Source organism: Chlorocebus sabaeus, chromosome 16 (genome assembly GCF_047675955.1).
Source record: "Chlorocebus sabaeus isolate Y175 chromosome 16, mChlSab1.0.hap1, whole genome shotgun sequence".
Classification (NCBI taxonomy): domain Eukaryota; kingdom Metazoa; phylum Chordata; class Mammalia; order Primates; family Cercopithecidae; genus Chlorocebus; species Chlorocebus sabaeus.
Genome location: NC_132919.1, coordinates 2,791,126 through 2,811,702, shown reverse-complemented (window position 1 = coordinate 2,811,702; position 20,577 = coordinate 2,791,126). Strand labels below are relative to the sequence as shown.

Below are 20,577 nucleotides of genomic sequence, written 5' to 3'. Positions count from 1 at the left end.
AATCTCAAACAAAAAAAAAAAGGGTGCCCATTAGAGGGCACTGAGTATTAAAAGGGCCCCAGGGAGCTGGGCGCGATGGCTCACGCCTGTAATCCCAGCAATTTAGGAAGCCAAGGCGGGCGGATTACCTGAGGTCAGGAGTTCGAGAGCAGCCTGACCAACATGGTGAAACCTTGTCTCTACTAAAAATACAAAAAATTGGCCGGGCACGGTGGCTCACGCCTGTAATCCCAGCACTTTGGGAGGCCGAGGCGGGTGGATCATGAGGTCAGGAGATCGAGACCATCCTGGCTAACACGGTGAAACCCCGTCTGTACTAAAAATACAAAAAATTAGCCAGGCGTGGTGGCGGGCGCCTGTAGTCCCAGCTACTCGGAGGCTGAGGCAGAAGAATGGCATGAACCCGGGAGGCGGAGCTTGCAGTGAGCCGAGATCGCACCACTGCACTCCAGCCTGGGCGACAGAGCGAGACTCGTCTCGAAAAAAAAAAAAAAAAGACAAAAATTAGCTGGGCATGGTGGTGGGCACCAGTAATCCCAGCTACTTGGGAGGCTGAGGTAGGAGAATCGCTTGAACCTGGGAGGCAGAGGTTGCAGTGAGCCCAGATCATGCTATTGCACTCCAGCCTGGGCGAGACTCTGTCTCGAAAAAAAAAAAAGAAAGAAAAAGAGCCCAGAGAAATAGGCAACGGGCACGTTCTACCTGGGGGAGCCAGGAGGCCTCTTGGGCTTCCATCCATTCACTCAGCAAATATTTACTGAGCATCTCCTATTCTAGGCAATGGAGACCCAGAGGTAAAGAAGGCAAAGTTACCGCTCTGAGATAGTTCCCATTCTAGGGGAGGGAACAGCCAATCAACTATTTATTGCACACACTAGATACGATCAGTAAACGAGAAGTACCATGGAGGAAACAAAGCAGGGTAAATCAGTCATGACTGGAGGGAGCCGCTTAGATTGGATCGTCAGGGGAGGCCTCTTGGAAGAGATGTCATATGAGTGAAGAGTCTGGTGATGAGGCAGCACCAGCCAATGAGCTCACTGTGAACAGCAGGTGCAAAGGGCCTGAGGCAGGAGCAGGCCTGCCATGTTCCAGGTGTGGAAAGGAGGGCTCCGCAGCAGAAGCACGGTGGGTGATCACGGGGAGGAAAGGATGACAAGGCGGGAGGCGAGGTCAGAGAAGCAGGCAGGGGGTGTGGGCCAGACTATGGAATTGGGATGTCATTTAAAGTATAATGGAAAGTCAGCCAGGCACGGTGGCTCATGCCTGTAATTCCAACACTTCAGGAGACTGAGACGGGAGGATCACTTGAGGCCAGGAGTTCGAGACCAGCCTGGCCAACATGATGAAATCCCATCTCTAATGAAAATACAAAAAAATTAGCGGGCCGGGCGCGGAGGCTCAAGCCTGTAATCCCAGCACTTTGGGAGGCCGAGACGGGTGGATCATGAGGTCAGGAGATCGAGACCATCCTGGCTAACACAGTGAAACCCCGTCTCTACTAAAAAATACAAAAAACTAGCCTGGCGAGGTGGCAGGCGCCTATAGTCCCAGCTACTCGGGAGGCTGAGGCAGGAGAATGGCGTGAACCCGGGAGGCGGAGCTTGCAGTGAGCTGAGATCATGCCACTGCACTCCAGCCTGGTCAACATGGTGAAACCCCGTCTCTACCTAAAAATACAAAAATTAGCTGGGCGTGGTGGCGGGCGCCTGTAATTCCAGCTACTCGGGAGACTGAGGCAGGAGAATAGCTTGAACCCAGGAGGCGGAGGCTGCAGTGAGCCAAGATCGCGCCACTGCACTCCAGACTGGGTGACAGAGCAAGATGCTGTCTCAAATAAATAAATAAATATAACGGAAAGTCTACGGAGAGCTTTCCACAGGAGAGAGACCTGGTTCTATTTGAATGTTTTAAACTCCACTCAAGCCACCATAAGGAGAGTGGATAAGGGAGACTAGAAGCCAGGAGACCAAGCAGGAGATTAAAATAGCGGCTCAGGAGGAATTAAACTCATTTGCGCCTCACATTCTGTCCCTTCAACTCGAACGGTCTAAGGCTTCAGACCTTTGGTGAAGTGAATAGCGGGAAGCCGGCTAAAGGGAGATGTTTGTTCTTTAAAGCAACAGCAGCTCACTGGGTGTCATTCAAACATCAGACAGAAGAGGAGACAGGCCCTTCCAGAAAGGGCAGGACCCAGCTGCCTCTTAAGGAGAGAACAAGCAGCCATCTGTTCTGGGACCAGGGAGTGGATCGGCTCCTGTCTCGTGCCCCTTCCAGCTCTGGGACTCTGGGACTGCAAGGCCAGAACTCTGGACAACCCACAGGCACAGTCCTCCTGTCCAGTCAGCTCATGGGGCTGCCTGCAATGGCAGGACACAAGTATCCTCTCGACACCAGGTTCACACCCTAGAAACAAATCAATCAACAATGGCTAACATCCCAAAAACAGACAACTACACCACTAGTAATGGCACGATCTTACCAAAAAACAACAAAAAACAAATCTGATAGTGCCTCTAGAACTAAATACCAACATACAGGTATCACAGGGGACAGCAGAACATGTTAAATAACACCAGCAGATGCCATCCACAAAATCCGGACTGTGGGAAACTCTACAAGACACAGTTCAGTTTCTTCAATAAATAAATTGTAAGAAAAAAGAGTTGGGGCCAGGCGCAGTAGCTCACACCTGTAATCCCAGCACTTTGGGAGGCCAAGGCGGGTGGATCACGAGGTCAGAAGATCGAGATCATCCTGGCTAACACAGTAAAACCTCATCTCTACTAAAAATACAAAAAATTAGCCAGGTATGGTGGCAGGAACCTGTAGTCCCAGCTACTTGGGAGGTTGAGGCAGGAGAATGGCACAAACCCGGAGGCAGAGCTTGCAGTGAGCCGAGATTGGGCCACTGTGCTCCAGCCTGGGCGACACAGCAAGACTCTATCCCAAAAAAGAAAAAAAAGCGTTGGGTGGGCCAGGCACAGCGGCTCACACCTATAATCCCAGCACATTGGAAGGCTAAGGTGGGCAGATCGCTTGAGTCCAGGAGTTCAAGACCAGCCTGGTCAATATGACAAAACCCCATCTCTACAAAACGTACAAAAATTAGCTGGGCGTGGTGACGGGCACCTGTAGTCCCAGCTACTTGGGAGGCTGACATGGGAGAATCACTCGAACCCAGGAGGAGGAAGTTGCAGTGAGTCGAGATCATACCACTGCACTCCAGCCTGGGTAGCAGAGTGAGACCACATCTCCAAAACAATTAAAATAAATTAAACATTTTTTAAAAGAGTTGGAGGGGCCGAGCCGGGTGGCTCGTGTCTCCCTAATTCCAGCACTTTGGGAGGCCAAGGTGGGTGGAACACTTGAGGCCAGGAATTTGAGACCACCCTGGCCAACGTGGTGAAACCCCATCTCTACTAAAAATACAAAAATTAGCCAGGTGTAGTGACAGGCACCTGTAATCCCAGCTACCTGAGAGATTGAGGCCCGAGAATGACTTAAAACCAGGAGGCAGAGGTTGCAGTGAGCTGAGATCATTCCACTGCACTCCAGCCTCGGCAACAAAGCAAGACCCTGTCTCAAAAAAAAAAAAAAAAAAAAAAGAGTTGGAGGAAAATACGGATTAAGAGACACATCACCTATCACATAGTACTGTTTGAATTCTTCTTCAAAAAAACTTTTGAAAACTTTTACGAGACAACTGGGGAAATTCAAATACTGACTAAATATGGTATTAAGACATCACTGTTAATTTAGAGGGGTATAACAATGGTAGTGTTACGGGTTTTTTAAAGAATTCTTAACTTTTTTTTATTTCTCTGTTGCCCAGGCTGGAGTGCAGTGGCTCTATCTTGGCTCACTGCAACCCCTGCCTCCCGGGTTCAAGCAACTCCCATGCCTCAGCCTCCTGAGTAGCTAGGACCAAAGGCACATGGCACCTATTGGCTTGGCTTTTTTTTTTTTTTTTTTTTTGTTGGGATGAGTCTCACTATATTGCCCAGGCTGATCTCAAATTCCTGGGCTCCATTGGTGATCCTCCCACTTTGACCTCCCAAAGTGCTGAGATTACAGGTGTGAGCCACCGTGTCTGGCCAAGAATTCTTATCTTTAAGATATAAATTGAAATATTTAAGAATGAAATCTAATGTCTGAGATGTACTTCAAAATAATCTTGTGGAGGAGTGCATTGGTAAATAAATGAAACGAGATTGGGGCCATCAGTTGATAATGGCTGGAACTAGGCATTATGTTACCCTATTCTCTTTATTTTTGTGTATGCTTGAGAATTTTCACAACAAAATTTTTTTAAAAAAGAATTGTGATAGGCTTTTTCTACCCAGGAATAACCCACCAGGTATGATACTCCACAGCAAAGGGATCACATTCATTAGATTCGAGGCTGTCCCCTGAGAACCTGCCAGAATTTGCTGAATGATGAGAGAATCCGTATCTTCCTCTTCATAAACTCCATGATGGGAGCTGTCCTAAAATAACTACCCACTATAAAAAGTGGATTTGTTTTCATTTATGCTAAATGACCTGTCTCCGGTTCAGAAAGTCACACCCAAGGCCACACTGACTTTATCCACATCTTTCAGAACGTACTTTTTTTTTTTGAGACAGAGTCTCGCTCTGTTGCCCAGGCTGGAGTGCAGTGGCACAGTCTCAGCTCACTGCAACCTCAGCCTCCCGGGTTCAAGCAGTTCTCCTGCCTCAGCCTCCTGAATAGCTGAGATTACAGGCACCTGCCACCATGTCCAGCTACTTTTTGCATTTTTAGTAGAGACGGGTTTTTGCCATGTTGGCCAGGGTAGTTTCAAACTCCTGACCTCAGGTGATCCACCCGCCCCAGCCTCCCAAAGTGCTGGGATTACAGGCATGAGCCAGCGCGCCCAGCCAAGAACGTATATATTTTGATTGTGTTTCTCTGCCTCTGTCCTTCCCAGCAAACGTGCCTGTTGTCCCCCTCAGGGAGCCAGGCTGCCCCACTACCCACATCCATAAGAAGCAGGTTCTGAAAATCAAAGCGGTTTCCAAACCGCAGTCTCGAGGAAGGCTTCATCCAGGTGTCTCCTAGGAGCCATGCTCAAATGCAATCCCCTCTCAGAAACGCTGCTGTTTTAACAGGATCCCATGTGCTAGAAACCCTGAAAGATGAGCAGAAAGAGCCATCACCTCCAGGCTGCCCTAGAGCTCCCGTACAGCACGGTCAGGTCCAAGATGATGAGCACCACGCCCATTTCTCGAAAAGGGAAATTGAAGTTGGAACTTGGAGCACAGCTCTTGGGAACTACCAAGACTGCCTGGGAGTCTCCTAGTTCTGGGACTGTATGGGACACCTGTCTCATTACCACCCTGCCTGGTACACCTCCCTGCCCTGTCCCCTAATACGCAATATTTCCAACTGGCCTGGAGAGAGCAGGAGGATGACAAAGACCACTGGGTGGTCCCTGCAAGCCACACACAACCATTTCGACCCTTAAAGCTAAGAGCCAAGAGTGTTATCTGCACAAGCCTGTCAATTAAAGGTGCTGGGAAGATCGATGGATGGATCAAGGCTTCTGGGAGAAGAAGGGGCCTGAGCCTGACCCCATCCTGTGATGAGAGGGGGTGGAAGAAAGAACTCATCAAATTTAATGCCCAGCATGGAGTTTGGGGAGTGCTTAAGAGAGGCCGGCAGCTGCAGCCTGCTCCAGGCCTCCCATGGCCACCAGCGCCTGCAGAGCAAGGGTCAATAGTGTTCGCTGCACTGATTTCAGATGCTTAAAGACAAAGAAACTCCAGATACAGCAAGGGAAACAGAGGTCACTTAGTGTCATGATGAAACCAATCACTCTTCCTCCTTGGGTAGGTTAAGTCCACGGCCAAAGCCATCAGGATGGTTGGAGCGACAGAAGAATGAGATGAAGCCCAGGGCTGGGAAGGCCACCGATGTCTGCCTGCATTGCAGGCAAGAGCACGGTGCACTCAGGAAAAAAGAAAGGACTCCACGGGCCCCAGCCAATCCCTCCCTGTCCCTATCAAGGTCCTTCCCTGGGCCTCACTGCACCCCCCCACCACTCACAGACTCGTTCTGCCCATGCTCATACCCACCAGGCTGCCCCCTTGGCCCACGCATGGCTGGTCTTGACTGCTGCTGGTGTGGCTGTCACCACCAGACCTCTGACCTTGGTCAGCAGAAGCACAGGCTCAAGGAGAGAAGAGGAGGAACAGTTCTGATCAAACCCCATTTACCCTCACGTAGCACTTCGTACCTTTCTGTCCTATTTCCACACACATGATCTGACTTGAGTCTCACAGTCCTTTGTAGGGAGGCAGAAACTGAGGCTCACAGAGATGAAATCTACCATCACACCATAGTCAACAGATGAGCCAGGAAGAGAACTTCTTGCTGTCTGTGCAGGGGCCTTTTCCTCTCCACCCTCCGGACCACCACCCATTCTCTACTCAAAATCAGGAACTGGTCCCATGCGTCTGCCTTTCTATCGAGCCCATTTTCCATTCCAGCCCTCGAAGCAGGCCCAGGCTGTCTCAGACCAGCCGTCCCATACATCCGTCTGGCTTTAGAGAGTTGACCTGCTCACCACCACTGTACAGATAAAATGCTGAAGGGCAGAGCACAGAAGGGAATTCAAGTCCAGAGGAAGAGGGACTCAGGCCCTGGAACATTGCACTCCTGAGTTCCCAAGGCAGCTTCCTCTGGTAGACACACACGTCCCTGGAATCAGCCATTCCTAGACCACTTGCAGGATTTCCACTCTATTTGATAACACTTGTACTATTATTACTATTATTTCTATTAAATAGATTCATTTCAGCTGGGCATGGTGGCTCACACCTGTAATCCCAGCACTTCGGGAGGCTGAGGCAGGTGGATCACCTGAGCTCAGGAGTTTGAGACCACCCTGGGCAACATGGTGAAACCCACATCTCTACTAAAATACAAAAAATTAGCTGGGCATGGTGGTAGGCGCCTGTAGTCCCAGCTACTCGGGAGGCTGAGGCCCGAGAATTGCTTGAGCCCCAGAGGTGGAGGTTACAGTGAGCCAAGGTGGTGCCACTGCAATCTAGCTTGGGCTAACAGAGTGAGATGCCTCCTCAAAAATTAATTAATTAATTAATTAGATTCATTCCTGTGACTTCATATGTTTAATTTAAAATGATGCTTTATATCACTACCACAAATGGAAAAAAATCGGTACTACTGGCCATTAACCAGGAGATAATCCTAAAAATAAATGAAACAAAAAGAAAAACAACCTCAGTTCTAGCCAGGCAACTGCTCCCCACTCAGAGGACCTGAGCCGGAGGTCTGCTCTCTCTTAGCTACAAAAGGAAGATTAGCAAGTGTTTAAAAGGTGTTACAGGCAGACTAGCACCCACCTGAAACTTCCCCTCAGAGAAATCACAGGATTCGCAGAGAACTGAAAAGGGAAGAACTTTCTCACTAGCTGACTCAATGTTATTTCATGCTGAACCACCTTATGTCATTTCACGGGAAATTCATTCTGTGCAATGGGCAACATCTTGTTACACTACATTATAGGAAGGGGGGACGAGAGGAATGGGACACAACCCACCACAAGGGCAATCCATGCCAGCTTCTCCAAGTCCCCCCCTATTCCCCACCACCCAAGTACGTTCAGCCTGTGGGCATGTCCAGGGGCTGCTGGTCACCCCCAGGTGTCCCTGGCTCCACTGCCCGTGTCTTATAGGGTGCGGTATTAACCACTCCAAAACTCATTTGGTAACTAGGATCCAGCAGGGTCACTGGAAGCTACACAAAATCCCGGCAACACTTCTGTGGGCAGTCAGCTTTCACACTCCCCTCCCCCCATTGCTGGAGGCTCTGCCATGCACCCTAGCAGAACAGGGAGGCTTTGTGCCAACGACCTGCCTGGTAGCTCCGTGGGGTCTGGTGGATGTCAGACCTGCAGCTGGGGTTGCAGCCCAGAACGCTTCCCCTGAACCTCCTTTGCCCACCCCAAGCCCCACACCTTTCACCACACAGGTGGTCCAGAATGTCTCTGAAATAGCTAAAGAAAACTACTTTCGACATCCAGGAGTAAACGAAAGAACAAACACCAGAGAGCGAAGAGGCAAAGCCACCCCACGGCGGTGGGGCGAGGGGGTGGGTGAGGAGTGAGCCACCTCCAAACTTGCTCCTCGCCTGCCGGCACCGAGCGCAGAGCAAGCGGATCTCGGCCAGGCAGGCACCTCGCGGGCTCAGCCAAGTTGCAGAGAAGCAAATGGCAACACCGGCGCATGGAGCCGCCCGGGCTGGATCAATGGCATCCGCGGCTGCAGGCTTGGGGAAGGGGGCCGCGGTCTGCAAAGGCAGGGTCTGGGGGCGACGGACTTGGGGTCCCTCCGTCAGGGATCCACCCCGATGCGCCCTCCCAGCCGTCCTCCGATTCCGGCAAGGTCCTGCCCAGGCTCCTCGCACCAGCCAGGATCTGGGGCGAAGCTCCGAACTCGCTCCCCGCGGTGGTACCTGGAGAGGAAGCTTTTTGCAAACCAACACCGAGCCAAACACCCATCCGAAAAGTCCACCCCAAAGAAAACCGGACTGTAGCAGGAGAGCGGAGGGAAGGGGCCGGCGGCCCCGCCGGGGTTTACCTTTTCTCTTTATTCTGCCTCCGGGATTTGTGCAGGAGTCCGATGAGCACCACGGCGGCGCGGATCCCCGCCTTCCGGCAATGCCTCCTCCCCGCGGGCTGGGACATGGCGAGGCCTCCCGCGGTGCCCGACCTCGCCCGCCCGCGTCCCCGCAGCCCCGGCTCCGCGCGCTCCGCACCCGGCCCCAGCGCCCGCGCCCCGGCCCCCGGCCTCCGCCTCGCATGGGCCCCGCCCCGCCTAGGTGCGCCCCGGGGGTCAGGTGACCACGCGCTCCCCCCTCCCTCCCGGCGACCTTCAGCGTCTCCTCGGGGCCCGCGGGGCAGCCGCCGTCCGCTCCCCCGGCGCGGGCATTTCCGAGGCTCGCTCCGGGCGCGGCCCGGGCCGGCGGCTCCCGGCTCCCGCTCAGACGCGCCGCCCGCGCCGGGACCCGCCCCGGCCCCGCCTCCCGCGCCCCGGCCTCGGCCGCCCGGATGGTGGAGGACGCGGGGCACAGGGAGCGGGCGAAGCACAGGAGGAGGCGGACAGCGCTCCCGGGACCCCCCTGCCCGGCTCCCAGGCGCCCTCCCCGGCCCCGGCCCTGCCTCCCCTCGCCCGCTCCTTCTGGTCCCCGCCCGCACTCCCGCCGGCGGCCCGAAGCTCCCTCCCCAGGCAGAGGCGGCTGCCGCCCTCCCCGGCCCGGCCCCGGATACTTCCCCGATGCTGTCACTGCCTTTAAAACAGAGGGCGAGAAAACAGGCACCGAGAGGAAACGCGCGTCCTCGTCGGTCCAAACGAAACTGCCCGCGCGCAGTCCCCGTCCCCTCCCGGCCGCCCCGCGCTTACGGGGGGCACCTGAGCCCGGCGCCCGCCCCGGATCGCAGCTCCCGGGCCCGGGTCCCCGGGTGGGAGCGTATGGATGGGGCGGAATGAGGCGGAATTCTGCCCCCGCCTCCCCCCAGAGCCGGCGCAAGGATCGCCGAGCGGGGGTGCAGGGTGGCTCCCCGCGAACACTGGCTCTCCCGGCCCTGGGAGTTTGACTCCACACCGGGTCAATAACCGACTTCACGGCGACCCCGCTTCCTCCTGGCGGGCCGGGCGCATCCCACTCCGCGCTCCCCGCGCCCACCCGGGCCTGGGCGCTGCGCACTCCCCACGTGGTCCCTCCCGCCCCTGCCAGCCGCGCGCCAGCCTCCTCTCCTTCGGAAAGGAAGGGCGGAAGGTCGCGCCGGCTCCTGGGGAAAGGGCTGTGGCCTGGTCCCTACTATCCGCGCACGGTCTCGCGCACAAGCCCCCTCATCCACTTCCACGTGCTGTCCAGCGTCCCAGCCCCCTCCCGCCCCGCAGCGTCACTCACCGCTTTGCCCTCCTAGGGAAAAGGAAGCGGGCAGGGGGCTGGAGGGAATTAAAGCAAGCCAATTAGTCCATCTTTGGAGCCAAAGAGGTCCCCCCCACCCCGAGGCAATTTGCCTTGTTTGTTTGTTTGTTTTACACTCTGGTGTTCAAGCAGACACAGAAAATCCAGGCAGGGAGGGGACCCTGCTGGGTGGAGAGGGGAGAGGGACTGCAAACGAATTTGAAGACCTGAGGCTTCAGCCAGGGCCTCTTGAATGCCCACAGCTTCCTGCTGGCACTGGAGTTGGGGTGGAGAGGAGGGAGCTGCAGGGTGGTTGTAAAATGGTCTATTTATGAAGCGGCCGTTACCACTGGCCTTGCCCCCCCCCACCCCCTCACTGCCGGGGTTGTGGGGGATCAGAGATATAGATAACCATGGACTTCTTTTTATAGCTAGAGATTTGAATGACCCGGGCCCCACTCCTGGGATTGGCGGTTAGGCGGGCTGCAAGTACTATGCCAGTAGTGACTTAAGAATTGGTCTGGAAAAAGAATAACATGAATGTCCTTGGTAGAGAAGAGGGAAGAGCTCCCAGCGGCATGCAGCCCAGAGCTTTCTCTTCCCCCCTCTCCCGCCACGCTGTAGCACACAGCACCGGAGCACCCACAGGTTAGCTGATGGACTGCTTCAGCTAGATGGCAGGGAAGGGGATGAGGGTGCTGGCTTAGGTCTATCTTAGCGTAGGGTGTATTTTATCCATACACAGAAGGCTGCACCTCAACAGAAGGCCTGGCCCTCCTTCCCAGCAGGTGAGAGTGTGGGAGCTAGTTCAGGTCAAGTGCACCGTGGGTAACAGGGAGGCTCACACCTGTAATCCCAGCACTTTGGAAGGCCGAGGCAGGTGGATCCCTTGAGTTGAGACCAGGAGTTCTAGACCAGCCTGGGCAACATAGTGAGACCCCATCTCTCCAAACAACAACAACAGGGAATTGGGATGATGAAGGCACAAAATCCACCAAGCAGGTTCTATTATTCATTCTCTCATTCTGGGGTTCCCAGCTCTTCCACAACCCCAGTGTGGCTGCAAACACAAGGCTGTCCCCCAAAAAACCATAGCCTCTCAGACCCTGACTCTTGAGTCTCTAAGAGGTAGAATTTCCAGGCAGTAAGAGGTTCCATTCTTCTGTCCCTGCCCTACAAGCTTGCCACCTTTGGTGCACAGACAGCAATTCCCCTCCTTAACTCCGACTCCAGCCCCCACAGCCCATCACACCCACACCCCACAGAGGGAACCCCAAAGCACAAGAAAACCCATCAATAGCAGAGACTGGAACAACTATCAATGCTAGGCTTACCCGTTCCACCAGCATTTATTAAACATGTGCAGTATGTCCAGCTTTATGCAAGAGACTAGGGCAAGAAAGAAAAATGGAAGACCATCCCTGCCCGAAACAAACAGGGTTAACACACACCAAACCACAAAACAAGACCATTTCCAGTGAGTGTGTGCAGTTAGCCCAGCCAAAGCTTCCCACAATTGGGCCACACGCCACCTCCTTCACAATTCTTTGTCTTAATGTCATGCTGCTCTGCTGTTTATTATTTTGCTTTCATTACATCAACTTACTTTTTTACTTAATTTTTTTTTTTTTTTTTTTTTTTTGAGACGTTGTATTGCTCTTGTCACCCAGGCTGGAGTGCAATAGCACAGTCTCGGCTCACTGCAACCTCCACCTCCTGGGTTCAAGCGATTCTCCTGCCTCAGCCTCCGGAGTAGCTGGGATTACAGGCATGCGCCACCATGCTGGGCTCATTTTGTATTTTTAGGAGAGACTGGGTTTCACCATGTTGGCCAGCCTGATCTCGAACTCCTGACCTCAGGTGATCCATCCGCCTTGGCCTCCCAAGGGTTGGGATTACAGGTGTGAGCCACCGTGCCCGGCCTTTACTTAATTTTAAAAGAAAACGTTCTTGCAACCCTAAATGAAAATCCATTATCACTTGCCCTTCCTACCATGAAAACAAATATAAATGTATTAAGTTCTACCTCAATACTGTTGCCTGACAAAGACTCTAAGCTTGAAGCACCTTCCTTAAAAAAGCAGGCGGCCGGGCGCGGCGGCTCACGCCTGGAATCCCAGCACTTTGGGAGGCCGAGGCGGGCGGATCACAAGGTCAGGAGATCGAGACCATCCTGGCGAACACGGTGAGACCCCGTCTCTACCAAAAAATACAAAAACTTAGCCGGGCATGGTGGCAGGAGCCTGTAGTTCCAGCTACTTGGGAGGCCGAGGCAGGAGAAAGATGTGAACCCGGGAGGCGGAGCTTGCAGTGAGCCGAGATGGCACCACTGCACTCTAGCCTGGGCTCCAGAGCGAGACTCGGTCTCCAAAAAAAAAAAAAAAAAAAAAGCAGGTGGTGTAGGTGTTAGTGACACACCTGCGCCAAACCCAGGCACCATCCTTGAAGAAATCAGAGTTCGAAAGAGAACGAACAGGGAAGAATTTTGACATTACTATGTTCTAAGGCCACATTCATGAGGCACTTTGGGATGGGCTGAGAAAGCTGGATACATGCAGACCACAGGAAATGAGGACGGCAGAAGTCTCTGACGGCAGAAGGGGTCTTCCTCTAGGTCCTACCTCACCCAAATTATGCCCCAAGGCATCCCAGCTCACAGGACCTCCACGGCCTGTTCCAGCCTCCAAAGCTCACAGTCCCAGAGAACAAAGTGCCAGGCAGCTGCCAGCCCAGGTCCCTCTTCCAGTCCAGGGCAACTCCAAAGGCTGAGGCCTGGGTGGGAATCAGGCCTGGGGCGGAAGACAGCGAAGTTAATCATGAACAGAGCGCAGACAGCTGCACAGCCCGTTCCTAAGGGGTCAGTGGGTTGAGGCAGACAGACACGCATGCCTGGCCCTGAAGAAAAGGGCCTTCTGTGCCTGGGGACGGGCTCCAGGAGACATATCCATGAGAAAGCGGGAATCAGTGCCGATCCCCGTGCCCCTGGTCAGAGTTAGCCTGCAGCAGATGCCACCTCCTCGCCCTGCCCAGCCTCCAACTCCCAGAGCCCCACTGCTGGGCAGAATGACTGCTGCCGTTCTGGGCTGGGATTGGGGGTGGGTGGGGGCAATGGGGTCAATGGAGCAAGGAGGGTGGGGCCTTTGATGAAAACCAGGTGTCTTCAAACGCCTTGCCCCTCCCCTCCACGGGCAGGGTCCCAGCCATTCCATGGACCACACAACCTTTGCAACAATGCAAGGGTTATAAACAGAGCCTTGGACAGGACGGGGCAGCACCCCCGCTCTCTTCTGCCTTTCAGGGTATACACATCACACACCTGCTCTGGGATATCACTCAGAGGCTCCCTCGCACACAGCTGAACGCTCACACCTGTGCTGCTAAGAACCCTCCATTCTTGGCAGGTACATCAGCGCCCCCTGCTGGGCCACAGCACAAATTGCGTCTCTGGGATGCCCCCTTTGGAGGAAGACAGAGGAGGGGGAAGAGGGAGGCAGGAAGGCGTGGGGAAGGGAAGGATTGCAGTCATCTGAGGTCAGGAAGCAGTGTCTATTTTTGAAAAGAGAGAGATGCGCCGGGTGCGGTGGCTCACGCCTGTAATCCCAGCACTCTGGGAGGCCGTGGCAGGCGAATCACTTGAGGTCAGAAGTTCGAGACCAGCCTGGCCAACATGGTGAAACCCTGTCTCTACTAAAAATACAAAAATCAGCCAGGCATGGCGGCGGGCACTTGGAATACCAGTTACTCGGGAGGCTGAGGCAGGAGAATTGTTTGAGCCCAGGAGGCGGAGGTTGCAGTGAGCTGAGATCCAGCCACTGCACTCCAGCCTGGGCGACACAGCAAGACTCTGTCTCGTAAATAAATAAATAACCAATTAAAAAGAAGAAGAAAAGGAAGGAAAAGAGAGATGCAGGAAAACTGTTTGCCAACATACTGACTCTCCTCCCAGCTTCTAAAATCCCGTCCCAGAGCCCACGACCAGCCCCCAAGAAGTCCATCCCACCACAATAGGGTCCTAGGCCTCAAAGACAAGCCTGGGAAACCTCAGCTCAGCCCAGCTTTCCTGCGGCCACAGACGTCATATGAAGCAGAGGATCTAAACTGGCTCAGGTTTTGGAAACGGATCTCCGTGACTTGTGTGGCATTTCCAAGCTCCAAGGAAAGGAAACCACGCTGAGGAAACCCACAGATCCCACTCAGTGGCAGGCACCCTGCGCTTGGGTACCCAGAGCCACAAAGGTGGAGCCTGCAGTGCCTGATGTCGATCAGAACCCCGCCAACTTCCTGTTCAGGGATTACGGAGAGTGGGTAGAGGGAGGAAGAAAGAAGTTCTTCATATATCGCTTGGGTTACTGAAGTTATTTAAAATACTTCCTTTTTTGAAGTTCATTTATGGATTTTTGAATTTTTTGCTAAGCTGCATGACTGTAACAATTTTTCCCACAGTGAAAACATTCAAAAGGATCCTTCTGTGTGTGAAATTTCTGATGAACAGGAAGAGGTGTTATTTTGCAATAGAGGCTGCCCAGGAGTCAGTCCAGAGAATCAGGAGCTGATGAGGCTGAGGGCTGGGAGGCCTACAGCACAGTCCCTCTCCAACCCAAGGTCCCCCAGCCTCACTGATTACCAAACCTCCTCAGCTGCTGCTACTCCCGAAGCCACTTCCAACTCTAGGGTTTCTGGGGCTGAGTGGAAAAGCCGGGAGCGAAGCTGTCTTTCCATAATATTAGCAACATTGCTTAGCAACGTCTTTCAAAGAGAGAACCAGCAGACTCTCCAAAACCCTATTCTGTTTGGCTCTCCAGAGAACAGAGTGGTTGCTTATACATGTATTATTTATATACTATTTTATATATCCAGTAACGCCTTCTGTGCCTGGCTTCTCCGGGAGATGACGAATTACAACTATGTGAGATTTCCAGGCGACTAGGGCTTTGGGTAGCAAAACTTTTTGTTTGCTTCCTTGCTGGCTAGCTTGCTATGACTGTAATGACCCTAGCTAGAGATTTCCCTCAAACGCCTCAACATGCTGTTGTCCTTTAAAGACAGGTTTGACACCGGGCGTGGTGGCCCACGCCTGTAATCCCAGCACGTTGGGAGGCTGAGGCGGGTGGATCACGAGGTCAGGAGTTCAAGACCAATCTGGCCAACATGGTGAAACCCCATCTCTACTCAAAATACAAAAATTAGCCGGGCAAAGTGGCGGGCGCCTGTAATCCCAGCTACTCGGGAGGCTGAGGCAGGAGAATTGCTTGAACCGGGATGGCGGAAGTTGCTGTGAGCCAAGATCGCACCACTGCACTCCAGTGTAAGCAACAGAGCGAGACTCCATCTCAAAAATAAATAGATAAAAATAAAGGCAGATTTGATGGAACCTCTTTGTGGTGACTCAAATCCGTTATTATCAATACCAACTACTATCATGAGCTCAAATGCAGTTAGGAACTGACAGGCCATTGAGGGGAGATGTCCATTTGTCCCTACGCTTAATGGCCCCAAACAGCTGTGGTGCAAAGACACTACAGTGAGGGAATAAAAACACACATGGGGGCCGGGCGCAGTGGCTCACGCCTATAATCCCAGCACTTTGGGAGGCCGAGGCGGGCAGATCACGAGGTCAGGAGATCGAGACCATCCTGGCTAACACGGTGAAACCCCGTCTCTACTAAAAATACAAAAAATTAGCCGGGCATGGTGGCGGTGCCTGTAGTCCCAGCTACTCGGGAGGCTGAGGCAGGAGAATGGTGTGAACCCAGGAGGCGGAGCTTGCAGTGAGCCGAGATCGCGCCACTGCACTCCAGCCTGGGCGACAGAGCCGGACTCTGTCTCAAAATTAAAAAAAAAAAAAAAAAAAAGAAACCACATTGCAGTCAGACAAAGCTACCCCCAGTTTTTACTATGTATGCAGCCTTGGACTAGGAATGCACCCCCTCTGTGCCTCAGTGTCTTCATCTGTAAAATGGGAATAACAATAGTGCCATCCTATCAGCTACTGCAAGGATTCAGTGAGCATGCGCGCTCTGTACAAAGACTTGCATGAAAATGTTCATCACCATTTTATTCAAAATAGCCAAAGTTGGCCGGACGTGGTGGCTCACGCCTGTAGTCCCAGCTACTCGGGAGGCTGAGGCAGGAGAATCACTTGAACCTGGGAGGCGGAGGTTTCAGTGAGTCGAGACTGAAACACTGCACTCCAGCCTCAATGACAGAGTGAGACTCCATCTCAAAAACACAAAACAAAACAAATAACCAAAGTCTGAAAGCAGCCCGTGTGTCCATCAACAAGCTGTGGTACATCCACACGGTGGAATACCACTCAACAATAAAGACGAACAAAATATGGACACATGTGACAACATGGAAGCACCTCAAAAACAAGATCTAAGTGAAAGAAGCCAGATACCAAAACATGCTTAAGACGCTTACAACGTGATTCCATTGAGGATAACTTCTTTTTTTTTTTTTTTTTAATTGAGATAGAATCTCGCACTGTTGCCCAGGCTGGAGTGCAGTGGCACAATCTCGGCTCACTACAACCTCTGCCTCCCGGGTTCAAGTAATTCTCCAGTCTCAGCCTCCCGAGTAGCTGGGATTACAGGCTCCCCCTACCACGCCTGGCTAATTTTTTGTGTTTTTATTTTATTTTTATTTATTTATTTATTTATTTATTTTTTTTGAGATGGAGTCTCACTCAGTCACCCAGGCTGGAATGCAGTGGTGCCATCTCGGCTCACTGCAAGCTCTGCCTCCTGGGTTCACACCATTCTCCTGCCTCAGCCTCCTGAGTAGCTGGGACTACAGGTGCCTGCCACCTCGCCCGGCTAATTTTTTTTTTTTTTTTTTTTTTTTTGTATTTTCAGTAGAGACGGGGTTTCACCATGTTAACCAGGATGGTCTCGATCTCCTGACCTCGTGATCTGCCCGTCTCGGCCCCCCAAAGTGCTGGGATTATGGGCGTGAGCCACTGCACTCAGCCAATTTTTTGTATTTTTAGTACAGACTCACTTTCACCACGTTGGTCCAGCTGGTCTCGAATTCCTGACCTCGGAATTCACCCACCTCAGCCTCCCAAAGTGCTGGAATTACAGGCGTGAGTCACCACACCGGCTAAGGAATTTTATTTATTTTTTAATTTTATTTTATTTATTTTTTTTTTTTTGAGATGGAGCCTCACTCTGTCACCCAGGCTAGAGTGCAGTGGTGCGATCTTGGCTCACCAAAACCTCCACTTCTGGGGTTCAAGTGATTCTCCCGCCTCAGCCTCCAGAGTAGCTGGGATTACAGGCACCCACCACCACACCCAGCTAATTTTTGTATTTTGAGTAGAGATGGGGTTTCACCATGTTGGTCAGGCTGGTCTTGAACTCCTGACCTCATGATCTGCCTGCCTCAGCCTCCCAAAGTGCTGGGATTATAGGCGTAAGCCACGGCACCCGGCTGATAAGAAGTTTTATAACAATCTAAGATACAAAAGCATTAGAACAATGGCTGCCTCTGGATGTGGGAGATTTTTCTGAAATGTTCTATATCAGGATGGAAGAAGGATCCATTTGTCCAAAATGTATAATGAAGATTTGTGCATTTCGGTTAGAAGCGGGGGCTCATGCCTATAATCCCAGCTACTTGGGAGGCCGAAGCAGGAGAATCGCTTGAACCCGGAGGCGGAGGTTGCAGTCAGCTAAGATTGTGCCACTGCACTCCAGCCTGGGCGAGATTCCATCTCAAAAAAAAAAAAAAAAAAAAAGGACTATGTATTAAGTTTGTAAATAAAGAACTATGTATTAATTAATTTTGTAAATAAAATGAAAAGAGATAAATGTGAAAGCACCGTGAAAGTCATCTGTAAGTGGCCTTGTTCACTGTGCTATGGGAGTCAGTGTCCTGCAGCTCACTGGGAAACCAGATAACCCAGCCTGACAAAAATGAGAACGAGCACCTGAGGCTTTTCGATCCCATCTGTAGAACCTCTCTCTGGCTCTCCATGTTTCCTCCTGACTTGTGTCTATTTGCTGTTTGCAAGACTTTTTAGAAAGACTAGGCCGGGTGTAGTGGCTCATGCCTGGAATCCCAGCACTTTGGGAGGTCAAGGCGGGCAGATCACTTGAGGTCAGGAGTTCAAGACCAGACTGGCCAACATGGTGAAATCCCATCTCTACTAAAAATACAAAAATTAGCTGAGCATGGTGGCGGGCACCTGTAATCCCAGCTACTCGGGAGACTGAGGCAGGAGAATTGCTTGAACCCGGGAGGCAGAGGTTGCAGTCAGCTTCGAGATCATGCCGCTGCACTCCAGCCTGGGTGACAAAGTGAGACTCCGTCTCAAAAAAAAAAAAAAGACTGAGGCATTGCTGGGTGCCTCTGGGCTAGGACTTACATAGCCAGTGCCGTACATGTGCAGAGATTGGGGGTACCAGGCACAGTGTGCAGGCCAGGACCAGACAAGGCAGGGACACTGACTTCTCCTTCATTCAACCTCCTGTGGACCACCCTGTGGACTGCGGAAACTGCCAGGGGTTGGTTACCAGCTCACATGCCTAGCTAACTAGAAAATTCACAGGTTGGGGCCGGGCGCAGTGGCTCACACCTGTAATCCCAGCACTTTGGGAGGCCGAGACGGGCGGATCATGAGGTCAGGAGAGCAAGACCATCCTGGCTAACCTGGTGAAACCCCGTCTCTACTAAAAAATACAAAAAATTAGCCGGGCGAGGTGGCGGGCGCCTGTAGTCCCAGCTACTCGGGAGGCTGAGGCAGGAGAATGGCGTGAACCCGGGAGGCGGAGCTTGCAGTGAGCTGAGATCTGGCCACTGCACTCCAGCCAGAGCGAGACTCCGTCTCAAAAAAATAAAAATAAAAAAAAAAAAGAAAATTAACAGGTTGGGAACCCTTTTACCCGATTCCTAATAAATTCTAATTTATTTCCCTGTTGTTTGAATTCATCTCTTTCTCCTCTGTCAGTCCCTGAAGAGAACTCTGGGTTGGCTGTTCCTTTCCAGGGGAAAATGCCCCTCTTTGTGGGTGTAATCAAAGCCTTTCCGGCTTGGCTTAGTGGACAACGGCTTCCTTCGTGACAGAAGGAAGGACAATAGTTTCCTTCTGGACTCTGACTCACTGATGTGTTAATGATCCTTCCCACCCCAACATTAAGTCCTTTTAGCCTAAAAGGTAAACACAAAGCTCATCTTCCTTCAGTGTTGACACAAACTCACAGACTACCTGAGCTTCACCCAGCCGGGAGCTGAGCTGCAAACCTGCTGAGGAACTGCAGGTCTGCAACATGCAAGCTTTCCACCAGGCCTGCTTTCTGGGGCTTTTCCACCCCACGTCCATAAGGAAATCCTTCCAGCTGTCTACCCTCCACCACTCCTGTTGTAATCAAAGCTCTTTCATTAAGCAATTTCCTGTCTACTCTTAGGGGAAAAAATTCAGTTCCCGCTATCTGAACCCTGTAAGTCCCAAAGCAGCTTCAGAAACTGCGCTGGCCATCTTCCTTTTACCCAAGGCTCCAAACTCTTTGCTTCTGTCCATTTCCTCCACCCCCAACCCCAATCCCTTGCTCACTGTACCCACAAGGCAGAATCAGGGGCTATGCGGGTCACAAATGATGAATCACAAACGATGGATCACAGCTGATAACGAAAGGATTGAAGTGTGCCAATCATGTCCTCCTTTTGAATACACTGGATCAGTTTCAAGGTTCTAGTGAGTTGGGCTGAGAGCATCTGTGCTATGAACACCGTCCATCTCACCTTATATTGCAAGGGACACAGGGGGAAAGATGTTCCAACACCGTCCCCAGGCAAGGCCAGTAGTGACCTTCATGTGGCCCCATGTCAGCAATAAGAAGTATACTCAGCATGACTCTGGGAAGGCGAAGCTCTTGCCTTTCTTGGAGAACTGGGACGGAAACCATCTCAGCCGCACCCCGCCCCACCCTGCAAGATAGCAGGAGGAAGGAGACTTTATTAATGATGCACCGTAACTGAACCATCAAATGGGAAAATTGGGCCGGGCACGGTGGCTCACGCCTGTAATCCCAGCACTTTGGGAGGCCAAGGTGGGCGGATTGCTTGAGGTCAGGAGTTCGAGACCAGCCTGGATAACATGGTGAAACCCTGTCTCTACTAAAAATACAAAAAAGTAGCCAGTCATGGTGGCGCGCACCTGTAATCCCAGCTACTCAAGAGGCTGAGGCAGGAGAATCGCTTGAACCCGGGAGGTGGAGGTTGCAGTGAGCCGAGATCACGCCACTGCACTCCAGCCTGGTGACAGAGCAAGACTCCGATTAAAAAAAAAAATAGTGGGTGGGGGGGGGAATTAACTGAGTGGTATCTCCACCGTAGACCTGTCCCAAAAGAATGTTGCCTTCCAGAGAGGCCTTCCTTGACCTCTCACGTGCGGGGCACGCCCTCGGTGATTCTGCACCTAGCCGCTGGCTTGTTTCCTTCAGGATTATTATTTCAGGTTGAGGTTTTGGGTTTTCTGTTGTTGCTGGTTTGTCTGTGTGCTTGTTTTTTCTCTGTCTGCCCCCCCGGCCCCCGGTGGAATGTATACTCCATGGAGGCAGACACTGCGCACACCTTAGTCATCGCCCCACCCCACACTCAGGATGGCGTCTGCTCTA

The 20,577-nt window shown here is 52.3% G+C and overlaps 1 protein-coding gene across 9 annotated transcripts in view; it reads right to left on the bottom strand.

Moving 5' to 3' along the window:
• Positions 1-20,577, bottom strand: part of RAP1GAP2 (RAP1 GTPase activating protein 2) — a 277,468-nt gene that overhangs the window by 181,703 nt on the left and 75,188 nt on the right. The window contains exon 1 of one of the 9 annotated variants that reach the window (XM_073004586.1): positions 8,626-8,816. The exons of the other annotated variants lie outside the window; for them this stretch is intronic. Within the exon in view, the coding sequence (XP_072860687.1) occupies positions 8,626-8,732 (107 nt within the window). The 5' untranslated portion in view covers positions 8,733-8,816. Of the gene's footprint in view, positions 1-8,625; positions 8,817-20,577 lie in introns of those variants that run through there. 9 annotated transcript variants of the gene reach the window in all.